The sequence below is a fragment of the Rhineura floridana genome, chromosome 3, assembly GCF_030035675.1.
Source record: "Rhineura floridana isolate rRhiFlo1 chromosome 3, rRhiFlo1.hap2, whole genome shotgun sequence".
NCBI classification, from domain to species: Eukaryota; Metazoa; Chordata; class Lepidosauria; order Squamata; family Rhineuridae; genus Rhineura; species Rhineura floridana.
This window is the reverse complement of record NC_084482.1, coordinates 88,348,587-88,375,756: the sequence shown is the minus strand read 5'-3', so window position 1 is coordinate 88,375,756 and position 27,170 is coordinate 88,348,587. Positions and strand designations below refer to the sequence as shown.

The following is a 27,170-nucleotide window of genomic DNA, read 5'->3' as shown; positions in this document are numbered from 1 at the left end:
TCTTGGACCTTCTGCATGCAAAGCAGATGCTCTGCCTTTGACCTACGGCCCTTCCCCTTGACTTACCCTCCAGTGTATTTCAGTTCACATGAATGTGATACACCTGCTGTTGCCTTTTTATGTCAAATCCCAACAGCTTTCCAAATACCCAACAGACCAGAGGCAGGTCATATAACGGTGCCTCACCAACCTCTTCTGAACCCCAGCACAACCTTCCAGGTAAGCTTTGCTTCATCTTGAGGCTGAGCAAGAAAAGGGCCTGGCCCATTACTGCATCCTGCCACAGGCTGGTCTAGCTTGTCTAGGTTCTGCATGCTGCCCCACACAATCCCCACTGACTGACTCAATAGGAACGAGGATGTTGGAAAAGAACTGCTTCCTGTGTGAAAAACTTATATTACTGCCATTTAGTTCCTGTAATAAAAGAAGAGTTATACACGGATTCCTTTGATGATCTTTGGCAGGAGCTGGGGAGGGGGGTGTCTGCAGAGGCTGTTTGAAGTGCCTCACAGGAGTAATTGAGAAAGGAAACCAAGAATGAAGAACAACAACAGTGTGGTATAAGAGCTGATACCTAGGCTAATGTAGAATAAAGAAATTGGCAGAGAAAGACATCTTTCTGTTGCTTACCCTCCTTTTAATACAGTATCTCCTACTTCAGGGTGACCAGTTTATTAGCTGTATATGGAGAGACGGTGCTTTTGAGTTCTTTTCTTTAGCATGATTTTTGGATTTCAGGTTACAAGTGCCTGCCAGATCATGTTTTGTAGTGGTATTATCCACTCTCAGTGAACTTTTAAAGACTCCCTTCCCTACAGTGACACCTTCACATTCCAGCTTTATGCTGTTCATGTAAAAGGTCGAGAATGACTGACATGCCGTCATTGCGGGATACATATTTTCCACTGAACTTCCTGAGGAAAAGATAAACAGAGCCAAAAAGCAAAAGGCAGGTCTTTTAGGAATGAGTGGAGCCTGATGAAACGTATCCTGCTGATGTCCTGCCTGCAGAAGTATCTTGGTAATGTTGGAAGGAAAATAAATTTGCTCAGAGAATGCAGCTCCCTTGGTGCACTTCCTCCCGGCTGCTGCCACTATCATTGCTAACAGAGCCGACATGAATATTTGGGGTTAGTGATGGCTGCAGTCAAATCCAAATAAGCACACACACAGTCAGCGGGGACTCTTCATTTCTTCAAAGTTAGGCACCTCTCTTTATGTCCGAGAGCCAATTCAAATGTTCAGGCAAACACGTGACGCAAAACTCCATGAGACTGTACCACATCAGAATGCACATGGAGGATTGATTGCATTACATCAAAAATTGATGTATTGGGGAGAAGGTTTTAACACAAGCAAGCGCATTACGTTCATTGTGAGGCCACAAAGTCACGTGGGAGACTTATCAAATGTCTCCAAGAAAGACTTAACTGGCTCTATCAGAGGTTCCCCATGCCCGCTCTGACCAGATTAGACTGGAGTTCCTAGTACTATACTCAACTAAGGGTGCAATCCAAAGCTTGACTGCTGTCTAGCAGGGCTTAACAAAGTGGGGTGGGCACTGCATTTGCAGCCCTGCTGCACAAGCTAGTGGAACAGAAGGGGGGGTGGCAAATGGCTGTGCCAGCCTAGAGCTTGTGCAGCAATTGGACGTGAACTGGGCCAGATGTTGTCATGTGACAGCAGTGAGGCTGGCTTGGGATACAATGGATCCTGGGCCAGCTCAGCCTCTCCCTGCCCCAGAATGCCCCATTTCAGGGCTTTCCATTGGCTGCTGCTGGCAGGAATCCTGCCAGCAACACTTGCTCCCTCCCACGTTTGGTGGGACATCTGGTTGTTAAAATACTTGGCTCACCCTCCCCTGCATCATTTAACTATAATCTGACCTAAACAGGTCAGATTTTTTATCCAGTCTTTAGATTTCCAGGAATGATTTCAGTGTCCATCATACAGATACCTGCAATTGTACAGTTTTGGGAAGGATTGGAGGATCTAAACAAAAGTGGGATGCAAGATTATATAGTCCTGCGTACGTTCATGTGCCAAATGGATAACATTCTAAATTGATTAGGCACCCTCAGCCAGGTTTCCTAGCAATTAAAAATGAATTCCAATTGCTTTAGAACCACTGCAATACTAGCATGTTGTGACTGCGCATATCCTGCTTGAGTCATCCGAGGTGTTTTGCTAAACTGTGCCTTAAACTGTGTAGGCAGCTTGCTGGTTCTCCTTCATTACAGCATACAGATTCTATACATCAGGGATTATGTGTGTGGAATAGTCACACCAGTAAAACCCAGTGGGCACAACCCAGCTAAAGTTGAGCACTGTTGTCCCATTGATTTAAGTGGAATAGTTTTAAGAATGTGCATAATTCTTTCATTGAAACTGGAACTTAAAAATAACTAACGGTGGCTGCATCATGTGCATTGATTCCAACCGAGTACTTTAGTTGCCTGTGGTTTTTATTGCTAAAAAGTGCTTTTGTCAAAAAGTGCAAAATAACTGTTAGGTATGGATGCCAATGGGGAGGAAAGGCTGTTTGTAAGTTTCTCTTTCTATCATATTTAGTACAGAGAAGCAAGAGTTACTACACATGTGCAGTCTGCATAGGAGTTTGTATCCAACAGACTCAAACCCAGCAATTAATTGAGGGAAAAATTTTAATCTGAGATCAAAGCTATGCAGTGTGATCCTAAGCATATTTTCTTAGAACTGAATCTCATTTACTTCAATGGGGCTTAGCCCTTGCAAGAGTGCTAGGATTGCACCCTTAGTTGATGTGTGCCAATGAAAGGTATACGTCATCCAGTAAGTCATTTGTCCTGGCTGAAACATATCTAAGGCTGTGATCCTAGGCATACCTACCTGAGAGGAAGTCTTATTGAATTCAGTGGGACTTACTCTCAGGTAGGTATACCAAGAAAACCTTCACAGCATTGGGCTGCAAAGTAGGCCAGGAACAACAAAGACAAAAAATGTCTACAGGGAAATCAGGGTATCCTCACTGACATCTGCTATTTTAAGATAGTGATGGGCATTTTATTTTTCTTTTAAAAACAATATGCACCAGCCATAAGTCAGGCAGCAAAATCCTTCCAATGTAAGCCCTTTTCTGAAACAGAAATATAGCTCTATAGAGATAAGATCTATCGCTCATGCAGAAATAAAGCTCACCGCCAAATCAAATCATATCTCTACAAACCTAGGTGAATGCTGTTAAAAAATAAAACCTTTAAGGGTAGAAATTATGTTCATTGATGGGTGACGCTTCTAAAGGCTTCTCAAAACTTGCTTTGCCAGCTTTCAGACTGTCCTGAGGTGATTACAAGCCATCAGGAGACAGACATTTATTATTTGTTTTCAATATGTGTAGACTGCTTTTCACCCTACATTGTCTCAGTGGTTTACAAAACACTCAGTAGAACAATGCATCAGTCAAATAATGTGGTGTTGAAGACAATAAAACCCCAGGTTTTAAAAAAGTAGAAGTAGAAAGAGAATTTTTTGGAAGAGGATCTATACCCCTTCCCCCCTCCCCATTTAGGGGCTACTTTTCCCAAAAAATTTCTAGACCTTGCTAAGCCTAATAGAGGCTTCTCGGTGCAGGCTCACACATATGGCATCATCAACACATACAGGTGTCACAATGCCTCTTCAAAGTCCATGGCTTCCATTAAATGGATTGGACCCAAAGTCACACAGAGAGAGTGAAGGAACAAGGAAGGCCTGATCCACACAGTGCAGGCTTTGCAGCGACTCTGAATAGTAGTGTGCACATGCAGCACATTCAGAGTCATCCTAGGCAAGTGAATGACACTTCCCATATTGCTGCGAAATGTGACTACACTGTGTATTTTGGAAAAAGTGTCCCCCTAGCTCTAACACACCTGTTGCATTTTTTTGTGCACAAGCATTGCAGACCTACTGTGCTGAGTGTAGGTATGTTTTAAAGCTAGAAGTGACCACTTTTTCAGTCACAACTGAGTTGCCAATTTCCCTGCCTGGTCTTGCATAAGGGATTTTCTCTCCCCCTCTCAGCTTCTCAATCTTTAACTTAAAGAATGATGCTTTGCCTTGCTACAACTTCTATGGGGAAAAGCAGAGATTAGGTAAGATCTCTCTTTTTTAAAAGAAGAAGAGCTTTGCACAAGCAAATAAGGATCACAGGAGAGGGCTTAGGTTTGAGCAGGGCTGGTGCCAGAGGGCGGCCAGGTCAGGCCCTGGCTGAGAGGCCCCTGAAGGGCTCCTCTTTAGGGTGGTTAGGTAGCACTCCCATTCCACTAACTGTGGCAGCATCGGCTCCCAACCCTCCCGTGGATTCCAGGCAGGGAGCTCCCAGGCATCCCCCTTTACAACCATGGAGGCCCACGACACCTGCCTGCACACCCTACCTACCTCTGCCATGGTAGTAAATGCTGGCCATGCTGCGTGCATGCCTGCCATCAACCAAGATGGCAGCCAAGGCTTCCATAAGGGGCTGACGCCTTCACCGCCATCTTGGTTGATGGCACGCATGTACACACATCTGCCATCAACCAAGATGGTGGCAGGGGCATCAGCCCCTTAGGGAAGCCTCGGTTGCCATCTTGGTTGATGGCAGAGATGCGCTCATAGCACTGCCAGCATTTACTGCAGTGGGAGAGGTAGGTGCGGGCAGGCGCCGAGAACCTGGGACAGGCTGGTGCCCAAGGGCCCAGTCATGCCTGTCGCTGGCCCTGGGTTTGAGGGAAAGTCTGGGTTCCATTTTATGATATGCAGTTCACATTCCACATGGGAGTGGGTTGTTATATTTTGGATTCTAACACAGCCTTTCCAAACCTTTAGATTCCCAGAAGTTGCTGGACTACAATTCTCATCAGTCCTGACCATTGTTCATGGTGGCTGGGGCTGATGGGAATTGTAGTCCAAAAAATATCTGGGGACCCAAAGGTTGGGAAAGGCTGTTCTAACAAACTCCACTGTAGGTTACATCTAAGTTGTGCTCAGAGTAGAGCCATTGGCATTAATGGGTGTTAGTTAGCCGTATCTATTGTTTTCAGTGGGTGTACTCTGAGTAAAGCTAGCCTTGAAGACAACCCTATGTAGTTTATAGTTGGTAGCTTATTTTTGCTTTTTCTGACTATATAAGTAACCTCAACTGTTTCACCGGCCTGGTGGCTGCTAACCTGTATGCATTCCTTGAATGTAATGTCACTAGAGTTATTCTCCTGCAGGTGGCGTTTTGCTTGGGTAACACCTTTTCTTATGCGCTCTCTCTCTCTCTCTCTCTCTCTCTCTCTCTCTGTCTTTGTTTTGGCTCCTCCCACCAGATTATAGACAGCGAGAATGAAGCGCTGCTGGCGGCTCTCACCGAGACACTGGATGACATCCAGGGAGACGACCTGGGTCTGGCTGCCTTCGGAAATATGGACGAGGGGGACATGCCCAACAGCGGCTGCGCATCACCTGCCCCCTCTCCCAAACCTGCTGCCCCTGTCCCGAGGGGGCCTCCTCTGGCCCCAGAGGTTGATGAGCTGTCTCTAGTAAGAACCCACTTCCTACTGTTTAAGGTGGATTTGGATGCGCCTCTGATAAGCCGGCTGCATGGGTATGATAGGAAGCAAAGGTCTGAATTTTTTCATTCTAGGCTTACAATTATAACAATACAAAAGCATATACCTGTTATTGTATACGTATACATGTGCCGCACCATTGCTCTCACTTGGTTTGCTCCATTGCCATCCTTATGCGGGAAGAGTGTGATTGTCGCAGGGAAGGGAGGGGAATGGGGTGGGTTAAGACATCTGTAATCATCTTTAAACAAGCCCCACTCTAGTGGTGCCTCATTGTCTGGGTTTTTTATCTCATTTCTCAACATCTCCCAACCCACCCACCCCCTTCCGTGCCAGAAAGTCTCCAAATGCTGCTCACTTGCATGATCAGAAGCATGAGAAAAGCTCTCTCCCAGCTACGATGTTCATTACTCTCCCTGAGCATCGGGTTACTTTCATTTGTTTGAGCCCTTATGGGCAAAGCTGAGTGTATTCTGCACAATCTCGCTGACGCTTAAGCAAGTCTGGGTCTGGTCAGTGCCCGGATGGGTGACACACATCCCCACCGTGTGTGCTGACTTTGCTTCCATAATGGAAGAAAGGCAGGATATAAAGTGGCAGGCACACCGTACCTTTAAAGCACATTCAAAGCACATCCCCCCCCCTAGAATTGTGGGAACTGTAGTTTATTTCTCACAGCTGCAGTTGCCAACACCCTTAATAAACTACAGCTCTCAGGATTCTTTAGGGATGGGAAACGTGCTTTGAATGTGCTTTGACAGTATGGTGTATATGCAGCCATAATGTAAAGAAATAAGGAAATAAAAGGAAGCAAACAATTGTGCGCTAAATCCTGCATTGAGCTGGAGGTTGGACTCGATGGCCTTATAGGCCCCTTCCAACTCTACTATTCTATGATTATAATGTAAGCTTCTTTGGATCTCTGCATTTAAAGCAGAGGGAAAGTTTGCCTTTGCTTTTTCTAATAGAAAAATAGTGTTGTGACCTGAAAATCTAGATTCTGTGACCACGCTATACATTATGTAAATTAACCAGATTGCATATTTTTGCTCTCACGTTGCTTAATTTAATTTTGCTTGGGTTACTGCTAGCCTATTTGTCCCCTGCAAAATTAACTATTTATTTATTAAATGTATATCCCTGGCTCCCAAAGGAGCCAAATTTAGTCACCTTTCATGCTTCTGAGACTTCCTCAGATGTTGCCTACACGTTTTCAAGGGCCTGAAACCTGCCTTTATACTGAAAACTGGGATTATCTGGAAGGCCAAATTCTATGCATAGAACCACCTTTCAATCCCGCGCCCTCCCATCTTGAGCTTACCCAGAAGTGCAGAATACACAGTGCCCTTTGTACAACTCTTGAAGCTTGGGGACTTGGCTAGGCTGAAGCCCTAGCCTGTTCTTCATTCTGTTTGAGATCACTTATTAGCCAACCTACAAGAGAGAATGATAGAAGAGGCAGAGGGTGCTGTGAGTGGCATCTTAATAAAGAAAGTCACCTCTTCTGAGCTTAGTTTTACGTAGTACTTGCCTAGAGTGGAAGCTACAGAGCCTTTAGTCCTCCATAATGTGCTTCACCCTTCTGTTACTTGGCCATGTTATAAAAATCATTTTACAAGAGAGCTGGTTTTAGAGGACCTGGTGCACAATCACAGGCTCCAGCCTATCATTTCTCCACCACCACCTTATGTGTCATTAATGAATGTCATGATTTCTAAAAGTGTTCTAGCAGCATCTAGTGGTGAACTGTATGCATTTTCACTTCACACAAAAATGTGCATCCGTGTGGGTGTATAATATTTATATATTTATATATATACCATATATATCACACAAATCCATATGTGTATATATAGAATGTATACGTTGCAGGGGGGAAGGAAAGAAACTTTTCATTTATATTATATTATAATGATTATGAGAAGTTTTGCACATACAGCAGAAATTTTCACCATATTGTGATGGAAAGAGCAGGCATTTGACTGTGGGAACTGACTGATTGAATCACCATTAGACGCTTAATGTTTAAAAAGGTTTTTGAGTTTCCAGACTGCCTTTGAAGATTTCTCCCTGTTGCCATGTTCCTATAAGAGTCAAATCTGGCATTTTGTTACTGATCCCATGTTGCTTTCAGTGTGAGATTTTGAATTGTGAAATCCTGCTGCAACCCCCCCCCCACACACACACAAACACATTTCTTTTTAACAGAAATATTCTAGCCATGTAATCAGGAACATTTGGATCATGATACCAGATACTCTGAGATAATTTTTCAGTTTGCTGCTTTATCCACAACTTTCTTGATGGGATTAAAGCAGCATCTGTCCTAAAACAACAATACCCTGTAAATACTTGGCATTCAGACAGAAAGTACATCTTCAAAACACTTGGCAAGCTGATGAATGAATGAATTTATCAAAGCCCTTGTTGGAATGTTATATCCAATTGATTGATTTTGCAGGAGGCAATGCATTCGCTTTCCATGTCAGTGACACAATTGAACAAATTAAGGTGAAGGGGGGGCGGAATTAGCCCCACTCTTCAGAAGCCAATTCAGCAACACCAATGAGCCTTCAAACTGTGAAATGGCATCTCCCCCCAACCCCCAACCTGGGGGCTGCCTGAATGCATCTCTCTGCCACTGTGTTCTAAGGCACCATGAAGGCAGTGTGCATACGCAGTCAATATTTAGGGCTTGGTAGGATAATTTTGATACACACAGCCTAATAATTTCCTGGGTACCTAAGGGGTCTCTACCATCAGTGGAGACTTACTCGACACATGGGCTCCTATGTAATTACAGCAACAGAACATTCATTTTGCACAATTAGCCTTGATTTGGTTAGGTTCTTCACTGCCATAATCGGTCTAGTCCCACTTAGAGGAGGCAGTAGAGGGTGGTGTGCATATTGGTTTGCCTGGCAGACACTCCAGGGATGTCAGGAGGAATACTTAGAGAAGGCTTATAAAGTGTTTTGAAGATATAACACGTGGTAAGTATTTTGATAAGGCATTGTTCATCTCATAAGCAATAATGTTTGATAGCTGCAGCTGATCAGCTCTCTGGAAAGAAGTAAATATAGTGCATTTCTTTCAGGATTTCTTCATATGTTACATAATTTCTACATGCACAGCATCTCCATGTAGAAAATAGCACAAAACCTGCAGGCAGGTCGTCATGTGTGATGATCACACATGCCGGCTTTTCATTATGCATACCTGTGAATGAATTTTTGCAATCACCTTGATGAGCTTTAACAACAAGGCAATGAGACCGCATGGAACTGGATCTTGGTAAGTATCCAATGCTTGTTGGGACTGCAAGCCAGAATGAATTCAAAGGCAAGAAATTCAGAAATGGGCTTTGCGTGTTGCCTTTCAGTCCCAGCGTGTGTTGGAGCCTTCCCATGATCCTGATTCATGTGATGTTTTGAATAAGCTGTGACTGCCAAAACTAATGGGGGGGGAGCAGCCTTGTAACTCTGGCTTGCGTAAATCAGAGTCACTGTTTTGGCATAGTGGCTTCTAGTTTGGATCTCCACTCCCAACCATTTATCCTGTAAACTGGAGGGGGCGGGTAGCATTGGAGGATTTAACGAAATGCGGCTATTCATTTATGTAGGAATTCCGACTCTTTCTTTCACCACTTTCCTTTCCAGTTGAAGAAGTTGCTCCTTTCTCCGTCCAATATGCCTCCAAGCTATGAGGTTCAGAAAGAGGGGAGTGTATGGCGTCAAGGAGCTCCCAAATCCAGGCCCCACCGTCCCTGTTCAAAGGTATTGTTTGCCTTAGCCACCCTAAGACAGCTTTTCCCAACCTTTGGGCCCCCAGATGTTCTTGCACTACAGCTCCCATCAGCCTCAGCCAGTATGGCCAATGGTTAGGCACTTTGCTTCCAAATACCAGTTGCTAGAAACTCCAGAAGGGGAGAATGCTCCTTGCGCTACTGGTTCTGCTTGTGAGTTTCCCATGGGCAATTGGTTTGCCATTGTGAGAACAGGATGCTGGAGTAGATGGGCCATTGGACTGATCCAGCAGGCTGTTCTTGCATTCTTATGACCCGAAGGATGGAAAAGACTGCCTTAAGATAACACGCTGGACTATGTTTACCTAAGATCAAATCCAGGGTTTTAATCACAGCTGATATCCTATTTTAAATGCAAAAGGTACAGTCATGTGGGCCTAGTCAGCACTGGGGCAGTGACATCAATATTGTTAGAAGTGTTTTCTAGATTTTTTCCCCATTAAACTCCTTCTGTCCTGCCTCTCCATAAAACACTTGAGGTTTCTTGCAATAACATGACTTAAAACTGTATCATCAATAAAAACAGAAAATGATAGCAACACTTTACCAGCCAACAATAAGGAAGCCACAGCGGCCAAAGACAGTTCTTTTGCCCACTCTTTGTGCAGTCATAGGGATGTCAACTCGGAAATAGGGTCCTTAATCAACCAAAAACCTCTCCTGAAAAAGCCAGGTTTGGGTTGCATGCCAAAAGACCAGCAGGGAGATAGATGTATGGACCTCTTTGGAGAGGGCCTTCAGCAGCCTAGGTGCCACAATCAGGGTTGTGCATCCCCAGCCATTGTGCTTCAAATGCAGTAAACAGATCATGGACAAACTGCAGGTGGTTTCGTAGGGAAGGAGATGATCCTTCAGGCTGACATCGTAACTGTATTGAGAGAGTAATTTACTACTTGTTAGGGTGGCTACGTCTTTACAGTGGACAGTCCTCTATTTGAGGGGTTGTCCCAACCAAGGCCAGTTTAAACATAAAGAACCCTAAGAAAGGAGAGCAGAGGCCTTGGAGTTGCCCATCCACAGTTAGTACCTGGGCGGGCACACAGATCACCTCGTCACAGCCTTCCCCACTATGGTGAGATGTATTGAGTTGCTGTTTAAAGTCTAGTAATTATTTCTAAGTTTCTGTCTATGGATATAAATGAACACATGCAAATCTGTGTCCTCTCTTCACCTCTTTTTTTGGTGATGCATAAGCAGGCCACCCTTGCTAGCTGTGTATTGTAGGTATATATATATTTATATATTTCTAGAGCTAACCTAGAGTTGACTGATGAACAGCTCTGAGATCATTTAATTGAGATGCACCCAGAACCTGGGGTTTGAAAGCCCATGACACTGCCCAAAGGAAGGGTGGCATTTGGTTCACACAGAGTGCTTGAGGAGCCTGGGCTAAGCTTGCCAGGCCCTGTGTGTCATCAGAGCAGTTTGAACTAATGGTAGCTGTCAGAGCAGTGACATCAGAAGACCAGCAGGTGACTCAGCTGCATACTGCACTACCCGAAAGCATCTGCATGAGCCATTAGGGGCAGCCCTGCTTAAGCTGTGTTATAAGACTCTAGCCTAGCTAAGCAACATCATTGCTTACTGTTTTAAACAGAAGCAATGCGTTTTGGTCATGTTGACGTAAGTATGATTTTTTAATGCTGCTATTAAGCTTTAATATCGGGACGGTCACCTGGCAGCCTGCATCTTTGTTATTTAGCCAAAGATCATCAATTGACAGCCTGCATCCACAATGCATTTTTATCTGGCCCCTTGTAAACATACCAAGTTTTAATCGAGGGAGGTGTTAAAAAAAACTTGACAAAGTCTCACTCACGAAGCTTTCCCTCTTCCCCCCTCCTCTTTTATTTCAAAATCTGAGAGGGATTTTTCATTATTTAATATCATATATCTCAGTGGGGTTTTGAATCAAGCACTTTGGGCTGCCAGAAGGAAAAGAAGGACAGGGCTCCTGCCCCTTTAATAGTTGTATAAAGGAGGTGATTTCACCCAGCGTAACTTGTCACGCACAGCTATTAATGTTGTAGGAGCCTTGTCCCTCTTCTGCATCTGGCCACCCTACCAGTGCCCCAGCCATGCGTCCAGGTACATGTGCTCCATAAGCTATGAGACAGGTGGCATCCACTCTAGTACACAGTCTGTCCGCCCTTGAAGGATTTTGGTTGTATGCTTGCCATAGCAGGAATAAAAAACCAAGAATACAGAAGGTGGCCACACTTGGGTTTATTTATTTATTTATTTTATTTAAAATATTTCTATCCCAACCTTCTACCCTATAATACTTGGGGTGGCTTACAAAAATAAAATCAAACATGTACATAATAAAATTGTAAACAGTAAAATCACAAAAACATTAAAATAAATTTAAAATACATAAAATACAATTAAAATACATAAAATACAATACATATATATATTAAAGGAGAGAAAAGAGAAGAGAAAAAGAGGAGACTGATAGTAATGTCGGAGTGAGCCTTCTCAAAACAAGAAGACAATGGCGTTTCCCCAAAAGGCTTTTCTCTGTGTGCATTTTGGAGCTGCGTCCCTGAGCACAGTGCACAAAGAGTCTTTTATTTCCCTCCAGATCCTCTTCCTTTTTAAATTTGCTCATGACAATCTTTCCCCTCTCTCCCATTCCTGACCCCATCATTAGAATGGAGCTTCCTAGTTGCTGATTGAGTTGACTTTAGCTGGGCAAAGCGCTTCATGTAAACTTGCAGGACTAGTCCAATCATTTAAATGAATCCCCCGAAATCCACACAAGATGCCATGAAAGATTTTCCACTTGGATGTTGGAAATTGTGCAGTGCACCAGGGAAGTGGATTGCAATTGGATGGGAAAGGCAGGGCAAAGGGGATTGGGTGGCGGAGAAGAGGGACATTGACCCTTCCACGCCAGCTGTAAGAAAGAGAATGCAAATAATGCTGTCTGTCACATACACCAGCTAGGAAGAAATTCGATCCAAGGGGTATGAAGAATCTCTTTGATCCATCTTGCTTTGGACAGCTCTCAAAAGGAGCTGTTAAAAGTGTACAAGCATTCTGTCTGGTCTCGTCTCCCGGCCTGGTGCTTCAAACCCTGCATTAACTTCCAGGGTCCTCCCCAAATCTCCATTTGATTTCTCATACCCAGTGCGCACTCTCTGAGTGAATGAGGCTCTGTATCTCAGGTTATATCTCTAAGATTGTTGTATCGTTTTTTGGTTAAGGATAAGGATGAAATCCACCCAGCTCATACTATGTCCCTTCAAGCTGTGCACAAATGATTCTTAGAGCACAGAATGAGCATGTTCCCCCATGAGTTTGCTTTGAAGGTATGCTGTGGGACTTTGTGTTGAGCGATAGCAGAGATCCATGCAGAGGTGGATGGACCATCATCCCATTTCTTCTGAATCAGGCAGGGCAAAGTGCTCCTTGCCCCTGGTGGCAAGGAAGACACCCCTTATTATTCATGAGGTCTCGGGGCTCATCCGCTAAATGCCCACGGTATTTGCTCAATCACGTAAATGCAGTAAACTTGGCAGGAATGGAAGCGCAGGCTAAAGGGAGACTTGCATTTAAGCAGCAACCTGCATTTGAGGTGTGAATGCTGGAAGACATCTCAAAGCTAGATACTAGAAAAATTGGCTGAAATTTACCCCAAAGAAGAAAAAGAAAACAGGTATCTGTCAGGACCCCTTCCGTGCTCTCCACCTGTCACGGTCCCACCTCAGGGTCCTGCTCTCAAAACGGTTCTTTCACCAGCCCTAGCACAGATCTCTCAAGATCCCACTGCTAGGCACCACCACCTGACACTCTCTGTAAACAATAAAGCCTTGAGACTGTGCCTTAATCTCCTCCTGGCCTATTGCTACGTTTTGTCTGGGTGCACTTACAGGCCTCAACCCTCCTGTATCTTTGTGCCTATAAAGATTACAGCCCTGGGTTGTTTTGGATACCTGCTGATGTTACGATATCTCTTCACCGCTGCCACCATTAATACTGTTTCCCAACCTTGGTATATGCCCTGCCCACCCTTCTGGTCTGTGAAACCTAGCCAAGGATCCGGCGTTTTGGTAAACCAAGAACTAGTTATTTATTTACACAGGGAATAACAAGATTACTTAAAGGTTCAGTCAACATGCATGTGGTTTCATAAGATGTGTTACTCTTTATATTTCTTAGTCATAAATAACCTGCCTAACTACCCACCTAAATCCAATCCACCCCTCCAAAACCCAGAACCAACCACCACACCCTCCAAAAACCCCTCTCAGCGCTCAAACCCCTTCACAATTGTCATCCTCCCATTTATACCTCAGACAGCCAGACACTCATCATACAACACTCATAAACATTCCAACCCATGTACTACCCCCTCTCCCTCAGTCTACTACCACATATACACTAATAAACCCACACTTACCATATTTACAGTAATTACATTTACAGGGGCATCACAGTGTCATCTACTGATTTGGATGCAAGGCCCTTCATTTATTACATTCGAAATTGAAACAGAAAAGCCAGAGCCTGGAAATCCTGTGGAAGAAGAGAGCACTAATTTATACCAAGGATGCAAATATTTGCTTTTTATAATTTTGATAAATCAATAGTGTTTGAATTAAGGACAGCTCCCATAGGCAGTAATAAATGTCACTGATAAATCGCCAAGGTAACCATAGAAAAAGTTGTATGGTTCTTTCCTCATGTTCTTATTTTAAATAAGTATATATATTGTCAGGGTCGATAATGGATTTCCATAAATTCCAACTGGTGCCGCAAGCTTCTTTGTCTGTACTAATAAATGCCTGGTGTCAACTTGTGAAAGAGCCATTTCTGGGATGCTGTGAAATACGTAAACATTTCTAATGAAATCTGCTGCAGTTTCTTATTGTAATGTGCTGAGCCACCCAAATGAGGAATGTACAGAGATGAGGATGCTTTATATGGTGTGGCAGGATGTGTGTGTGGAAAGCTCATCCTTGGTTAGTCTAACTCCCTTTTCTCTGCGCTCTTGAAGGTGGAAGGTATCCGAGACCGAAAGTCAAGCTTCCTCCAGGCTCAGAGTCGAAGCTGCACCGAGCTTCATAAGCACCTCACCTCCATCAGTGCACGCTGCCCACACACGAAAGATGAGTGCCATGGTGGCAGTGAGCCCCAAAGACATTGTGTCCACAACGGAGAGGACAGCGACTCCAGCGAAGACATGCTGAATTGCAGTAACTTTGCGGCAACTCCACCCTCTTCCTCTGAGGAAGGCGTTGGGGAGAAGGAGCTGAATGCTGCCGTGGAGCTCATCCGCTACATGCACACCTACTGCCTTCCCCCCAGAAAGGTGCCCCCCACAGACCTTGATGGTGCGAAACATCAGCATTTTCATAGCCCCTCCAAAAGAGCCAAGCCAGATTGCCCCCTGCAGCGGCCTCCACTCTGCCCCTCCAACTCTTGGCATCTCTCAGCAGGCTGCAAACAGCCCAGGGCCCCCTCTGCTGATTTCTCCATCCTGAAGGAGCTGCTTGCCAGAGACCTCCCGTGTGATGTGAGCAAGCCATACAGGTTGGCCAAGCCCGTGTACGCCTCCTTGGCCAGGTCACAGCCTCCCAAAGCTCCACGGCCTCCACCCCTTCAGACTGGAGGGGAATCTCTGCAGATGTGCAAGCCTGCAGCCAAAACACCACCAGAAGTGAAAACTGAGCCCAGGCAGAGCCCCCAAATGGAGCCTGAAGCTAAGAAAGAGACTGGCAGCCCTGCAGAAGAAGATGGTGCAAAGCGGGTGACTCTCCCGGCCCACCTAGCCTCTGGGAAAGGGGGCCGCAAGCAGGAGAGCTCTTTCTATGCTGTGCGGCGCTCAAAAAGACTCAACCCCGAGCTTAGTCTCTGGCTTTCGTTCCTTGACCAGCCTCCCCTAGATCCTGCTGTGCCCGCAGCGGCAGCAGGGAACAAGTTTCCCTCCACAGATCTGTCCCTGTGCTCCTCCCTTCTGCAAAACTTTGATACAGAAGCACCAGCAGCAGAGGTTGAAGTGAGTGGCACAGGAGAGGTGGATGGCAGGTACCAGAGCCTCCCGATGGAGTTGCAAACCCCCTCGCCAGAGAGCTCTGGGGAGAGCGAAGTGTGCGAGATAAATGAGAGCCAGTGCTGCGCCCTCCTGCATCAAACAGGTACAGAAGGGTGGGGAGCCATGGCGCTCTAAGTATGAGTCTGATGTTATGTGGCCCAGTTTAACCAATGGGAAATTGAGTAATTGGGAAGGAACGTAGGAAGCTGCCTTATATCAAGTCAGACCATTGGTCCATCTGGCTCAGTATTGTCTACACTGACTGGCAGCAGCGCTCCAGGGTCTCATGCAGAGGTCTTTCACGGCGCTACTTGGAGATGCTGGGGATTGAACCTGGCCCCTTGTGCATGCAAGGCAGGTGCTCTATTGCTGAGCCACAGCCCTTCCTGTAAGGGAAGGTTCATGCCTCAAGTCAAACACAGGAATCCTGTACTGCAATAGGACACTCAGTATTGAGAGGGTGGATGGTAGCAAAGTTGTGACAAAGAAGGAATTCAGTATTGGTTAAAGCTGGGCAAAGTGTGGCCAGGGTTGCGGGGGTGGAGGGGAAGGTTCTTTGAAAGTGTGACATGCTCCATGGAGGAACTCTCATACAGATAAAGAAGTAGAGAAAGAGTCTAGAATTCCGAGTTCCCAACTTTTCATAACCCAGATCACTAAGGATCAAACCAGACATGATGTGGGCAATCCATGATCAGATCCTCAGGTCTCTTTTTATATCTATAAGCCTCAGTGGCAGCTGGTGGCTCCATGTCAGTGGAGCAGTGGAATCCTGTTCGGATTTTATTACGAACGTTCAAGGAGCTGTCCAAGGTGCTTCTGAAGCACCTTGGACAGCACTTCAAAAGTTTGAAATAAAACCCGGAGCAGATTCCACTGTTACACTGACATGGAGCCACCACCCACCACCACTGATAAGCAACTGCAGAGACTCCTGAATTGGATCAGAGCTTTAGTACTGGGAGAGGGCAGTTAGTCCTTCCTGTGACAGTCCCCCAATTTAACTCTTCCCCCTGCAGCTGCTTTTAGTCATTGGTCCAGGGGTGGAGTGGAGTGGGGAGAGACAGGTGCAATACAAGCATCTGCCTTTTTTCCTAATAGCAGGTTGTGGGAAGGGGAGATTCTTGGGCTTTTGGGGCAGGTTAGGTTTTAGTCTTATTGTTGGAATTTTAAGGTTTTAATGTGAATTATATGTTTTTATGTTGTACGTCACCCAGAGTGGCTGGTAACCAGCCAGATGGGCAACTAATAAAGTTAATAAATAAAATAAAATAATAAATAAATAAAAATAGATTTAAATCAGGGAAACTGCACTGGGGGATAGGATTAATCCCCAACTCCCCCAACACTGCAGCCCTGATCCAGTCCTCTCCCCACCACAACTGCTGGCTTTAAGTGTAAAACATATGATGCTGATAGATCTCATCATGGATCTCTTGCATCTCACCTTGTTTAGCCTTAATCTGCCTTCTCTGTCATTGGCAGCTTGGTCCAGTTTGAGGGCACAGACATGTCTCATTGAGTCATTCTGCTTTTCTCTGTTTGTTTTTCTTTCAGAAGCACCAAGGTGTCTGTCGCTGCCCTTGGCGCAAACGTAAGTGTAATATTAAAAATACATCTTATTAGAGAAAGAGGATGGCTTCAGATGTCAGGAGCCCAGCAAATGGTATTTGCAGAACTTTGCAGCACTAATAACCCAGCAGTATTTGCTCAAACCAAAACTTGATTTCATTCATGTTCTGCTAATGGCATCATAGGGTCTGTTTCACTGGATAGACATAGGAGCAAAAAGGAAGCAGAATAGTATTCTGGTGTGGAGATTCAGTCCGCTGATCTATCAATACTATGACTGATACCAAGACTTCATATTAATTGTGGCTTCTTTGCTGGAAGGGGAGGCTCCAAAGTGTTGCACACCCAATGGCGAGGAAGCAAAGAGTGTTTCTAGGTAGTACTTGTCATGTAGATGAACTTAGTCATTTCTGGGATATAGATACCTGCATCTGGTGAATGCTTTTTTGAAGTTATTGCTAAGGCTTAATTTCTGTTGTCGAAACTCCTGATCATCAGGGATGTAAGACTAGTTTCCATGTTGTGCTTTCATATATGTAGGTCTTTCCATGTGTCAAGAATGTGGCTGTTTATAATATGGGAATGGTTACAGCACTGCAATTTTTGCTGTATAGCGTAATCAAGCTTCTTTCTCACTCCACGCTCTTTAGTGGCATGGAATAGCTGACCAGCTCTGCTTGGCCATCCTGCTCTGATGTCACAGAGAGGAACAGCAGCTTAGAGCTAAACTATTAGTGCACTAAAGGGAACCTGCTGAGTGCAAAAGTGTTTCACTTCTGACTAACAGCTCCATATTGCAGTTGGAAGTTGTGTGCATATAGGAATGTGTGGGAGAGACTGTCTCCCAGATGATTGACCAAAAATATTGTGTACATGCTGCTACAGGCTTTTAAACGACACCCTGTTGATGCAAATTGGAAATGTATAAAAAGGTAACATGCAGCTGTGCAAATAAGTCTATGTATTATGCCATACATATTTTACCAGCATATGCTGATCATTTGTGGCACTTCAGTAGCCTAAAGAGTTCCGTTTGCAAGACTTTCCTGGCATAGTTACCTGGAGGTGATCCTTACGCACTGGTTGTTACCATTTACAAGCCTGTTAACATGGGAATTGACTAGTAGAAGGGAACAGTATCAACATCCTGCACCAGTGTTACTTTATCTTTACCGACTTCTTGTTTCTGCTGTAATATGTACATTGTGATGTCTCCATCTTTTATGTACACCTTGGCTCTTCCATGACCTCTGCATCCTACTTTTCTTCTCTTCTTTAGAGAACCGGCATTTGGAAAGTGCAATTTTGAGCAAGTGCTGACCGTAGAGCTGTGTGGCACTGCAGGTAAGGACAGAGTTCATTTTAAGAGTCTGCCACTTCCCTCAAACGGTGGAGGGAGGGTGGGGCAATGCCAAAAACATCGTGGCCAGCAAGTAACTTCAGAATGTTAAGGCTCTGTACACCCACTTACCTGAAGGAAGGGGAACCCAGACACCTCTAAGCACCCCCCTTTTTTCCTTCATCTGAAAAGGCAGTGTTGTAACAGCACATGCCTGTGTAAATCAGTAACTGTTTGGGAGCTGCTGTAGCCATTTCCCAAAGTTAAGAAGCTAGATATAAATAGCAGGGCCATTGGCTCAAGATCAATTATACAACAGCATTTGAAGGATCAACAAAGGGGTGGGAGTATACTATGAATAAACAGGCCTAACTCCTCTTGCAATGTCGGCTTTTTTACTTTTGTGCTTCTGTACTAAAAGAGCTTTACCCTTTTTGCTCTCTTGGGGGAGATAAGGTCTCACACCACCAACTACTCCACCATACAAGCCTTCAGAGGAGGACCTGTACAAGCCAGACATTCACCAGAGGCCAGGAAAGGAGACTGCTGTCATCACCACCTCTGAGCCACAGCCAATGACAGGGGATGGGGCAGCCTCTAGAAAGCACCAGAAGAAGCACCCAGTGCGGACTGAACTGTACGCACACCTGTGTCGGGCTGCCACCCATCCGTCCCACCCAGAGCAGCATGGGATGCTGAAGCGCCATTTCTCGCGCTCGTTTGGTGACCATGACTATTGCCAGGTCTTGAAGCCTGAAGCCTCCCTCCAGAGGAAGGTGCTGAAATCCTGGGAGCCCCTGCGCCATGTGGAAAGCCAACACAAGCGAAGGGTGTCTGATGTGCATTATCATCATGCAGATCAGGAGGGTGTTGATGGGACCTCATCCAAGGAGGGAAGCAAACAGCTGAGGGACCAGGAGATCAGAGCCAGCTTAACAAAACACTTTGGGCTCTTGGACAGCGCCCTTGATGCTGGGGAGACAGCCTTCTGCAAGACTCCTGAATACGACACTGTCTTTGAGGACAGCTGCAGTGAGATTGGTTCCCCATTGGAGGAGGAGGAAGAGGAAGAGTGCTGCACAAGTCCACTGGAATCCAAGATGTGTCCATACAAGAATCCTCTTTCTAGGGCTGGTTTGCACTATTGCTCCCAAAGCAGGTCCAGTTCTGAGTCTTCGTGCTGCAGGTCCAGATCTCCAGCCAGCAGGTAGGCCTTCAGGTACAAATGTGAGTTCACAAGGTCCTTGGGGGAGGGGCTCAGGGAGGCCAGTAGTGGGCAAGTCATCAGTGAGTTGCATTGGCTGGCCTTTAAAAGCTCCCTGACAATGGCAAGTGAAATAATGCAGAACTACCTATTGCTCTCTAGGTGGCCCTCCAGTAGAGGTGTAAGGCTTTGTAAGCTCCTCAGCGCAAGGACTTGTCCTTTTGCTTATTTCACTCCATGAAGTGCCCTGCACGTAGATGGTGATTTATAAATAATATGATTAATCTCAAAGACTTTGGGTTGGATCCAGAGATCCCTGCGAGTAGAGGTTCATTCACTGAACCTCCTGCTTACAGAAATAGCAGAGGTGATTTTTGCCAATTCCCCTTTCCCCCTCTGTCCCCTGGTGATCTGCTCTAGAAGATTGGGGGACCCACTGGAACAGCCTGGGCAGTGGCAGAAAAGACTGAAGGGGAAATCAAGGGGAATCCTCTCCCCTCCCCCTTCCATGAGCAGCAGCCTCTGCTGGATGGCCAGCTCCTTCTACAAATGGAACAAGCAGTTCCCTTTACAGAAAAAAAGGGGAGGAAGCATATATGTGCACAAAAATAAGTTTAAGACCTTTTGCAACAGAATTGGAAGCCAAAGACTTAAACTGGTTGTGCCTAAGAATGCCCTTAAGAAGAAGTTTGAAACGTGTTGGGCTCAGTAAATTCCTTTCTGTGCATTTACAATCTTCTTCCCCTCCCCGCTTTTCCCTGTATTTGCTACTGTGACGCCCTTCCCTGGCTCTCCCTGTCAGGTTCCTACCTGCTCGTGGTTACTGCCTGTCTCTAGGCACCACCAGGGACTCCACCAGTCCGGACTTTCCTTTTTATGGTTTCTCTCCCCGCTCTAGCACAGATCTCAACAGATCCCCCTGCTAGGCAGCACCACCAGTCACGTCCTATAACCAGTATTCCCAGAGACTCTGCCTGAGTCTCTCTATCAGGTTACCTCTGTGACTGAGTGCTTAAGCTGTCCCCAATCCCTTTGATCTTTATATATAAAGCATACGATCCTGGTTTGCTCTGAATACTTGTGGTGTTATATTCTTCCCTTCACCGCTGCCACCAATTGTTACAGTTTCCCTTCAGCCTTGGTAAGCACCTTGCCCTCCCTTCTGGTCTGTATAACCCCAGCCAAGGATCAGGCCTTCGGTAAACCAAATATAGTTTTTATTAAATAACAGAGATAACACGATTACTTTATAAAGGCACATAAGCATATGGTTTCATCTATTTCTGGTACTTGTCTTAGTATTAATCCGAACTCCACACTCTCCTCACATCCACCAACTCTCCACACAATCTCCTCTCAAAAACCCACCAAAACAACCCACTCACGTCCACCCAGATGTAACTGTCATCCTTCCATTTATACTCTCAGCCATTCTAAACACTCAGCCAATCATCCAGCATTCTACTGCCCATTTACTCCCCCCTCCTCTTTCATTCCACTTACCATGCATCTCCTATACAAACAGCACTTACCATATATACATTAATACAGGAACGTCACATTTCCCCCCCCTTAAAATAACGGCAGAGTATTATTCCTGTTCCAGGATTCATACGCCGCGTTAACAAATAAAACAAGTCTCTCTGGGGAAAATGTCTTTCTTTGTTCCTCCATCTGGTCACGTCACTGCAGTCCCAGCCACCTGCCTTGACAGTCCATCGGCCAATACATTGTCCTTGCCTTTGATGAACTAGAAGTCCACTTGATAGTCTTGTAGGGCCCAGGACCACCTCTGCAGCATAGTATTATGGTTTTTCATAGTCTGTAACCATAACAAGGCCCGATGATCCGTTGTACCGTGAATCTTCGTCCCCACACGTATGGGCGCAACTTATTCAGTCCCCACACGACCGCTAGGCACTCCTTTTGGACCGATGAATAGTTTTTCTCTCTCGGCGTCAGCTTGCGACTCAGATACGCCACTGGATGTCTGGTGCCTTCTCTCTCCTGCAGCAAGACGACTCCGAGCGCGAGGTCTGACGCATCCGTAGCCACGATGAATGGTTTCTCATAATCTGGTGCTATTAATATAGGTCCTTGGCACAAGGCTTGCTTCAGCAGATCAAAAGCCTTCTGACATTCATCCGTCCATACCACCCTCTCAGAACACTTTTTCTTTGTCAATTCATGCAAGGGGGTTGCGATTTCCCAAAATTTTTTCACAAACTTCCTATAAAAACCAGCCACACCTAGAAATGCCCTAACTTGTTTTTTGGTTAAGGGGATAGGCCACGCTTGTATTGCCTCCACTTTGCTCTATAAGGGGGTGATTTTCCCACTCCCCACCTTATGTCCTAAATAGATTACTTCCTTTAGCCCAAACTGGCATTTCTTAGCTTTTATTGTGAGGCCTGCCTTTTTTAATGCCTCTAATACTGTGGTCAGGTGTTGGACATGCTCAGGCACCGACTTGCTAAAAATGGCCACGTCATCGATATAGGCCACTGCAAAATCTGACATGCCTCGCAACACAGTATTGATTAGCCTCTGAAACGAACTTGGTGAGTTCCTTAGTCCCATGGGTAAGGGCACAAACTCATATAACCCATCTGGTGTACTGAAGGCAGTTTTGGCTCTGGATTGCTCGTCTAGTTCCATTTGCCAAAATCCCTTACAGAGATCTATTGTAGATATAATGGTTGCTGCCCCCAATAACTCTAACATTGTGTCTATCCTAGGCATAGGATACGCATCTGGGACAGTAATTTTACTGATTAGCCGATAATCAATGCAAAATCTTGTCGTTCCATCTTTTTTCGGAACCAGGACAATACTTGAGGCCCAGGGACTGATAGATTCCTGATCACTCCTAGTTCCAGCATATCTTCGATCTCCTTTTTGATCTCACTCAAAACTTTCCCATTCACACGGTACGGAACAGATCTGATTGGAGCATGATCTCCAGTATCAATGGAATGTTTGGTTATACTGGTTCGGCCAGGTTTATTGCTAAAGAGATCTCCATAGTTTTTCAAAACTCTCAGAATCTCTTCTCTTACTTCCTCCTGCACCTCCTCTGACCATTCCAATTGATCTACCGCTCCTTTGTCTTTGCTTTCCTGTACCAAATCTGGAAGTTCAGGCCCACTTCCCTCAGGGAATAAGGTAACTTGCAACACCTTTGCATCCCTGGTATGGTAAGGCTTTAACATATTTACATGAACCACTTTGCTTTTGTTTAATTGGTCTGTGGTGATTACATACGTCACTGTGTCAAGCCTTTCTCTGATGGTATATGGTCCTTCCCAGTTAGCCTGTAATTTGTCATGTTTCCTGGGTATGAATGCCATAACCATATCTCCCACATCATACACACGTTCCCTGGCTGTTCTGTCATACCAGTAACTTTGCTTCTCCTGTGCTTGACTCAAATTCTCTTTCACTACTTCCATCATTGATGTTAATTTATTGCGGAATTCCAATACAAAATCTACTACAGATGTTTTGTACTCTCCCAGGGTTCCTTCCCATGAATTTTTTAATAGTTCCAAAGGTCCCCTCACTTTTCTAGTGAACATCAGTTCAAAGGGTGAGAAGCCTGTTGACTCCTGAGGGACTTCGCTGTACGCGAATAAGAAGCACCCCAAACGTTCATCCCAGTCTTGTGGGTGATCTTGAACATAGCTTCTTATCATGCCCTTAAGAACTCCATTAAATCTCTCAGTCAATCCGTTAGTGGCTGGATGGTAAGTGGTGGTCTTTAGATGTTTTAGACCATAACACTTCCACATACATTGCATCACGTCTTCCATGAATACACTGCCTTGATCCGTCAGCACTTCATGAGGCAAACCCAGCCTCATAAAGATTTTTAACAAAGCCTCTGCCACTACAGGGGCTTCTACGGATCTTAATGCTTCCGCGTCTGGGTACCTGGTGGCAAAATCCACCACCACCAGTAGATATTTCTTGCCATGCCTTGTGGGTTTGGAAAAAGGGCCCACCAAATCTACTCCCACTCTATAAAAGGGTTGTCCAATTATAGGAAGGGGCTTTAAGGGTGCCTTTGTCTTTACTCCACTTTTTCCCACCTTTTGGCATATGCCACAAGATAGACAATGTTGTTTACATCTTTGGAGATATTTGGCCAATAATAGTGTGCAGCCAATCTCCTCTTGGTCTTTTTTATTCCCAGATGTCCTGCACATGGGACATCGTGGGCTACCTCTAGCAATCTGGTTCTGTATTTGCTAGGTACTATCAATTGCTTCACTGGTTCACATTCATCCTTTCTCTCAGCAGGCATCCACAGTCTATATAAAATCCCATTCTCACACACAATTTGATTCCTCAGTTTGTCAGTGAAAGGAATCTGTTGGGTCAGGGCTTGCTCCTTTATTTGCCTCAAACTTGTATCTTTCTTCAGTTCTTCCCTGAACTGCTCTGTCTGTTCACTAGAGACCACTTGATACAATTTGTCTCTTTCAGCAGGCTTGCTAGGGGTTGCTATGGTGACCGTAGGTTCAAAAACAGATTCCACCCTGTTTTCTTCAGCCTGTGTTAACATGGCTTCTGTTTCTTTGCCAAGTTGCTGTCTGGTCACCACATATATTTTCCCTTGTGCCCCCATAACATCTCTTCCCAGTATCACTGGTTCTTGTTGTTGGGCATTAATACCTGCTTTATATTTGCCCTCTCAGCCTCTCCACTCCATTTTTACTAGGGCCATAGGCAAGCTTTCTGGTCTACCCCTCACTCCTTGAATAGTCACAGTTTCCTGAGGTAATATTTCCTCAGATTTTATTAAATCTGGCCTCAGTAACGTCTGAGCGGCACCAGTATCAAGCAATGCCCAATAATTTGCCCCTTGAACACACACTTCTTCTCTTAGACTCGAATCCAAGTCTTTTACTTCTGTCTAGTTTATCTGGCAGAACTGAACCTTTTTCATTGTTAGATCTTTTGGTTCTGTTTTTACTGCCCTTGCCTGAGCAGGATTACTAATGGGGTTGGCAACCTCACATTGAAAACGTAGGTGCCCCGGTCTACCACATTTATAGCATAATTTCTCCTCTGTTTTAGGGTACACAGATCCACTCTGGGGTGTCCTGTGCCCTTCAGATTTTACTGGAGGACTCACTCGCTGTGGTACCACATCCTTTCTGCCACCATTATGTGGTCTGGGTTTAAACTCTCTTGATGTTTTCCCCACCCAGCCAGTTCTGTTGGAGGCAAAGTGATCCGCCATCTCTGCGGCCTCCTGCACCGATGTAGGGGAACGGTCTTTGACAAGGAGCCTTATTTCTGGTGGTAACTGATGGAATAATTGATCCAGTATCATGAGGCTTTCACCTCTTCCACTGACTGAGCTTTGGCACTACTCATCCACTTTCCAAATATATCCATCAACTTTGCTCCCAGTTCAACAAAAGACCTCCCTGCTTGGATCTGACAGTTTCGGAATAATTTTCTAAAATAGTCAGGTCCCAGTCTGAATCTTTTGTATACTGCCTCTTTAAACTCAGCATAAGTGACGGGCTTGTCTGAGGGGAAATATTTGTATACCTCAGCCAATTCCCCTTTGATCAGGTTTGATAAATATTGCATATATTTATCCTCTGCTAGCCCCCACAATTGAGCTGCCTTTTCAAAAGTACTGAGGTAAATTTGTGGATCCTGTCCAGGCTCAAACACTGCAAAGTCTTTTGGTGTACCCTTTATCTTTGTTTCATTTCTGTCCTTCCTTGTTTCATCAGAATGAAACTTCTCTCTTTCAAATTTTAACTTTTCTACCTGTAATTCAGCATCCACTCTCATTCTCTCAAATTCCAACTCCCTCTGCTTTTCTTTCTCATCCGCCTCACTCCTCAATCTCTCAATTTCCAACTCCCACTGCTTTTCCTTCTCTGCACCTTCCATCCTCAACTTCTCAGTTTCTAACTCTCGCTGTTTATCGTTTTCCTCAGCCTCCCATCTTAACTTCTCTCTCAAATACTCTATATAAGCGGGATTGCTTAAATATCCTTCTGGGGTCTCTTCCCTGACAGGTTGTTTGTGCTAGACAGTTGTAAATCCTGTTAGTGCCACCCTCAATTCATCTACCCCTTTACCCTCGTGAGGTAAATTGAATGTTATGCACTTCTCCACCAGCTCCTCTCTTTTTTATGTATTCAGCCATTTTGTTGGAGTTCACACACTCTTTGCCAGTCACTCTCACAAGTAATATTTTTTTTGTTATTTCTGTTTGCCACACCACTGTTAGGGATTCTCTAGTATTCGTACCACCACTACAGCCAACACCTGTGACGTATTCTCCTTTGTTCGTATCCCACCGCTACTGCCACCACATGTGACGCCCTTCCCTGGCTCTCCCTGTCAGGTTCCTACCTGCTCGTGGTTACTGCCTGTCACTAGGCACCACCAGGGACTCCACCAGTCCGGACTGTCCTTTTTTATGGTTTCTCTCCCCGCTCTAGCACAGATCTCAACAGATCCCCCTGCTAGGCAGCACCACCAGTCACGTCCTATAACCAGTATTCCCAGAGACTCTGCCTGAGTCTCTCTATCAGGTTACCTCTGTGACTGAGTGCTTAAGCTGTCCCCAATCCCTTTGATCTTTATATATAAAGCATACAATCCTGGTTTGCTCTGAATACTTGTGGTGTTATATTCTTCCCTTCACCGCTGCCACCAATTGTTACAGTTTCCCTTCAGCCTTGGTAAGCACCTTGCCCTCCCTTCTGGTCTGTATAACCCCAGCCAAGGATCCGGCCTTCGGTAAACCAAATATAGTTTTTATTAAATAACAGAGATAACAAGATTACTTTATAAAGGCACATAAGCATATGGTTTCATCTATTTCTGGTACTTGTCTTAGTATTAATCCGAACTCCACACTTTCCTCACATCCACCAACTCTCCACACAATCTCCTCTCAAAAACCCACCAAAACAACCCACTCACGTCCACACAGATTTAACTGTCATCCTTCCATTTATACTCTCAGCCATTCTAAACACTCAGCCAATCATCCAGCATTCTACTGCCCATTTACTCCCCCTCCTCTTTCATTCCACTTACCATGTATCTCCTATACAAACAGCACTTACCATATATACATTAATACAGGAACATCACAGCTACCTTCCTGTTTCTCTTCCTGTTTTTTTACTCTGGATCCAAGCCTATGTCTCTGAAAGTCTGCTAACGTAGGCACAGCATCCTGTGTGTTTTTTCTAAATGGATGAGAAAAGTCCCTGCAAGCAGCAAGCCTGCCTCTGCTGTTTGTGATTTCTAATACTCAAACCAGCCAGGATCCATTCAGGATTGAATCCTTGTGCCTCCTTGTTTACCAACAGATGCGGAAATGGCAAGCGGTGTCATGATGGAACTGTGAGCAACCAAGGGCAGATGGCGAAGAGAAGAGAAAAAGCCATTGTAAGTGACCTGTTTGCTCTACATGGGGTTTTGCAATGAATGAAGTGGAAGTTGTGCTGTCCAGCCAGATCAGATGACTCCCTCTTTCTAAAATTCAGCTGAATTTGGGGACAAAGCAATTTTGGTTCCACTTCTACTCCAAATAAGGGTAATGCAGTGCATCTGCTGATGTTACAATATCTGATGGCACAACACCACATTAAGCTGGTGAATTA

The 27,170-nt window shown here is 45.0% G+C and overlaps 1 protein-coding gene across 2 annotated transcripts in view; it reads left to right on the top strand.

The window, feature by feature from the left end:
• Positions 1-27,170, top strand: part of PPARGC1B (PPARG coactivator 1 beta) — a 169,897-nt gene that overhangs the window by 116,961 nt on the left and 25,766 nt on the right. For both annotated transcript variants that reach the window (XM_061616840.1, XM_061616839.1), the window contains exons 3-9: positions 5,313-5,525; positions 9,215-9,331; positions 14,366-15,506; positions 16,961-16,997; positions 18,255-18,319; positions 18,771-19,521; positions 26,877-26,955. In XM_061616840.1, coding sequence (XP_061472824.1) covers positions 5,313-5,525; positions 9,215-9,331; positions 14,366-15,506; positions 16,961-16,997; positions 18,255-18,319; positions 18,771-19,521; positions 26,877-26,955 — 2,403 coding nt within the window. The remainder of the gene's footprint in view (positions 1-5,312; positions 5,526-9,214; positions 9,332-14,365; positions 15,507-16,960; positions 16,998-18,254; positions 18,320-18,770; positions 19,522-26,876; positions 26,956-27,170) is intronic.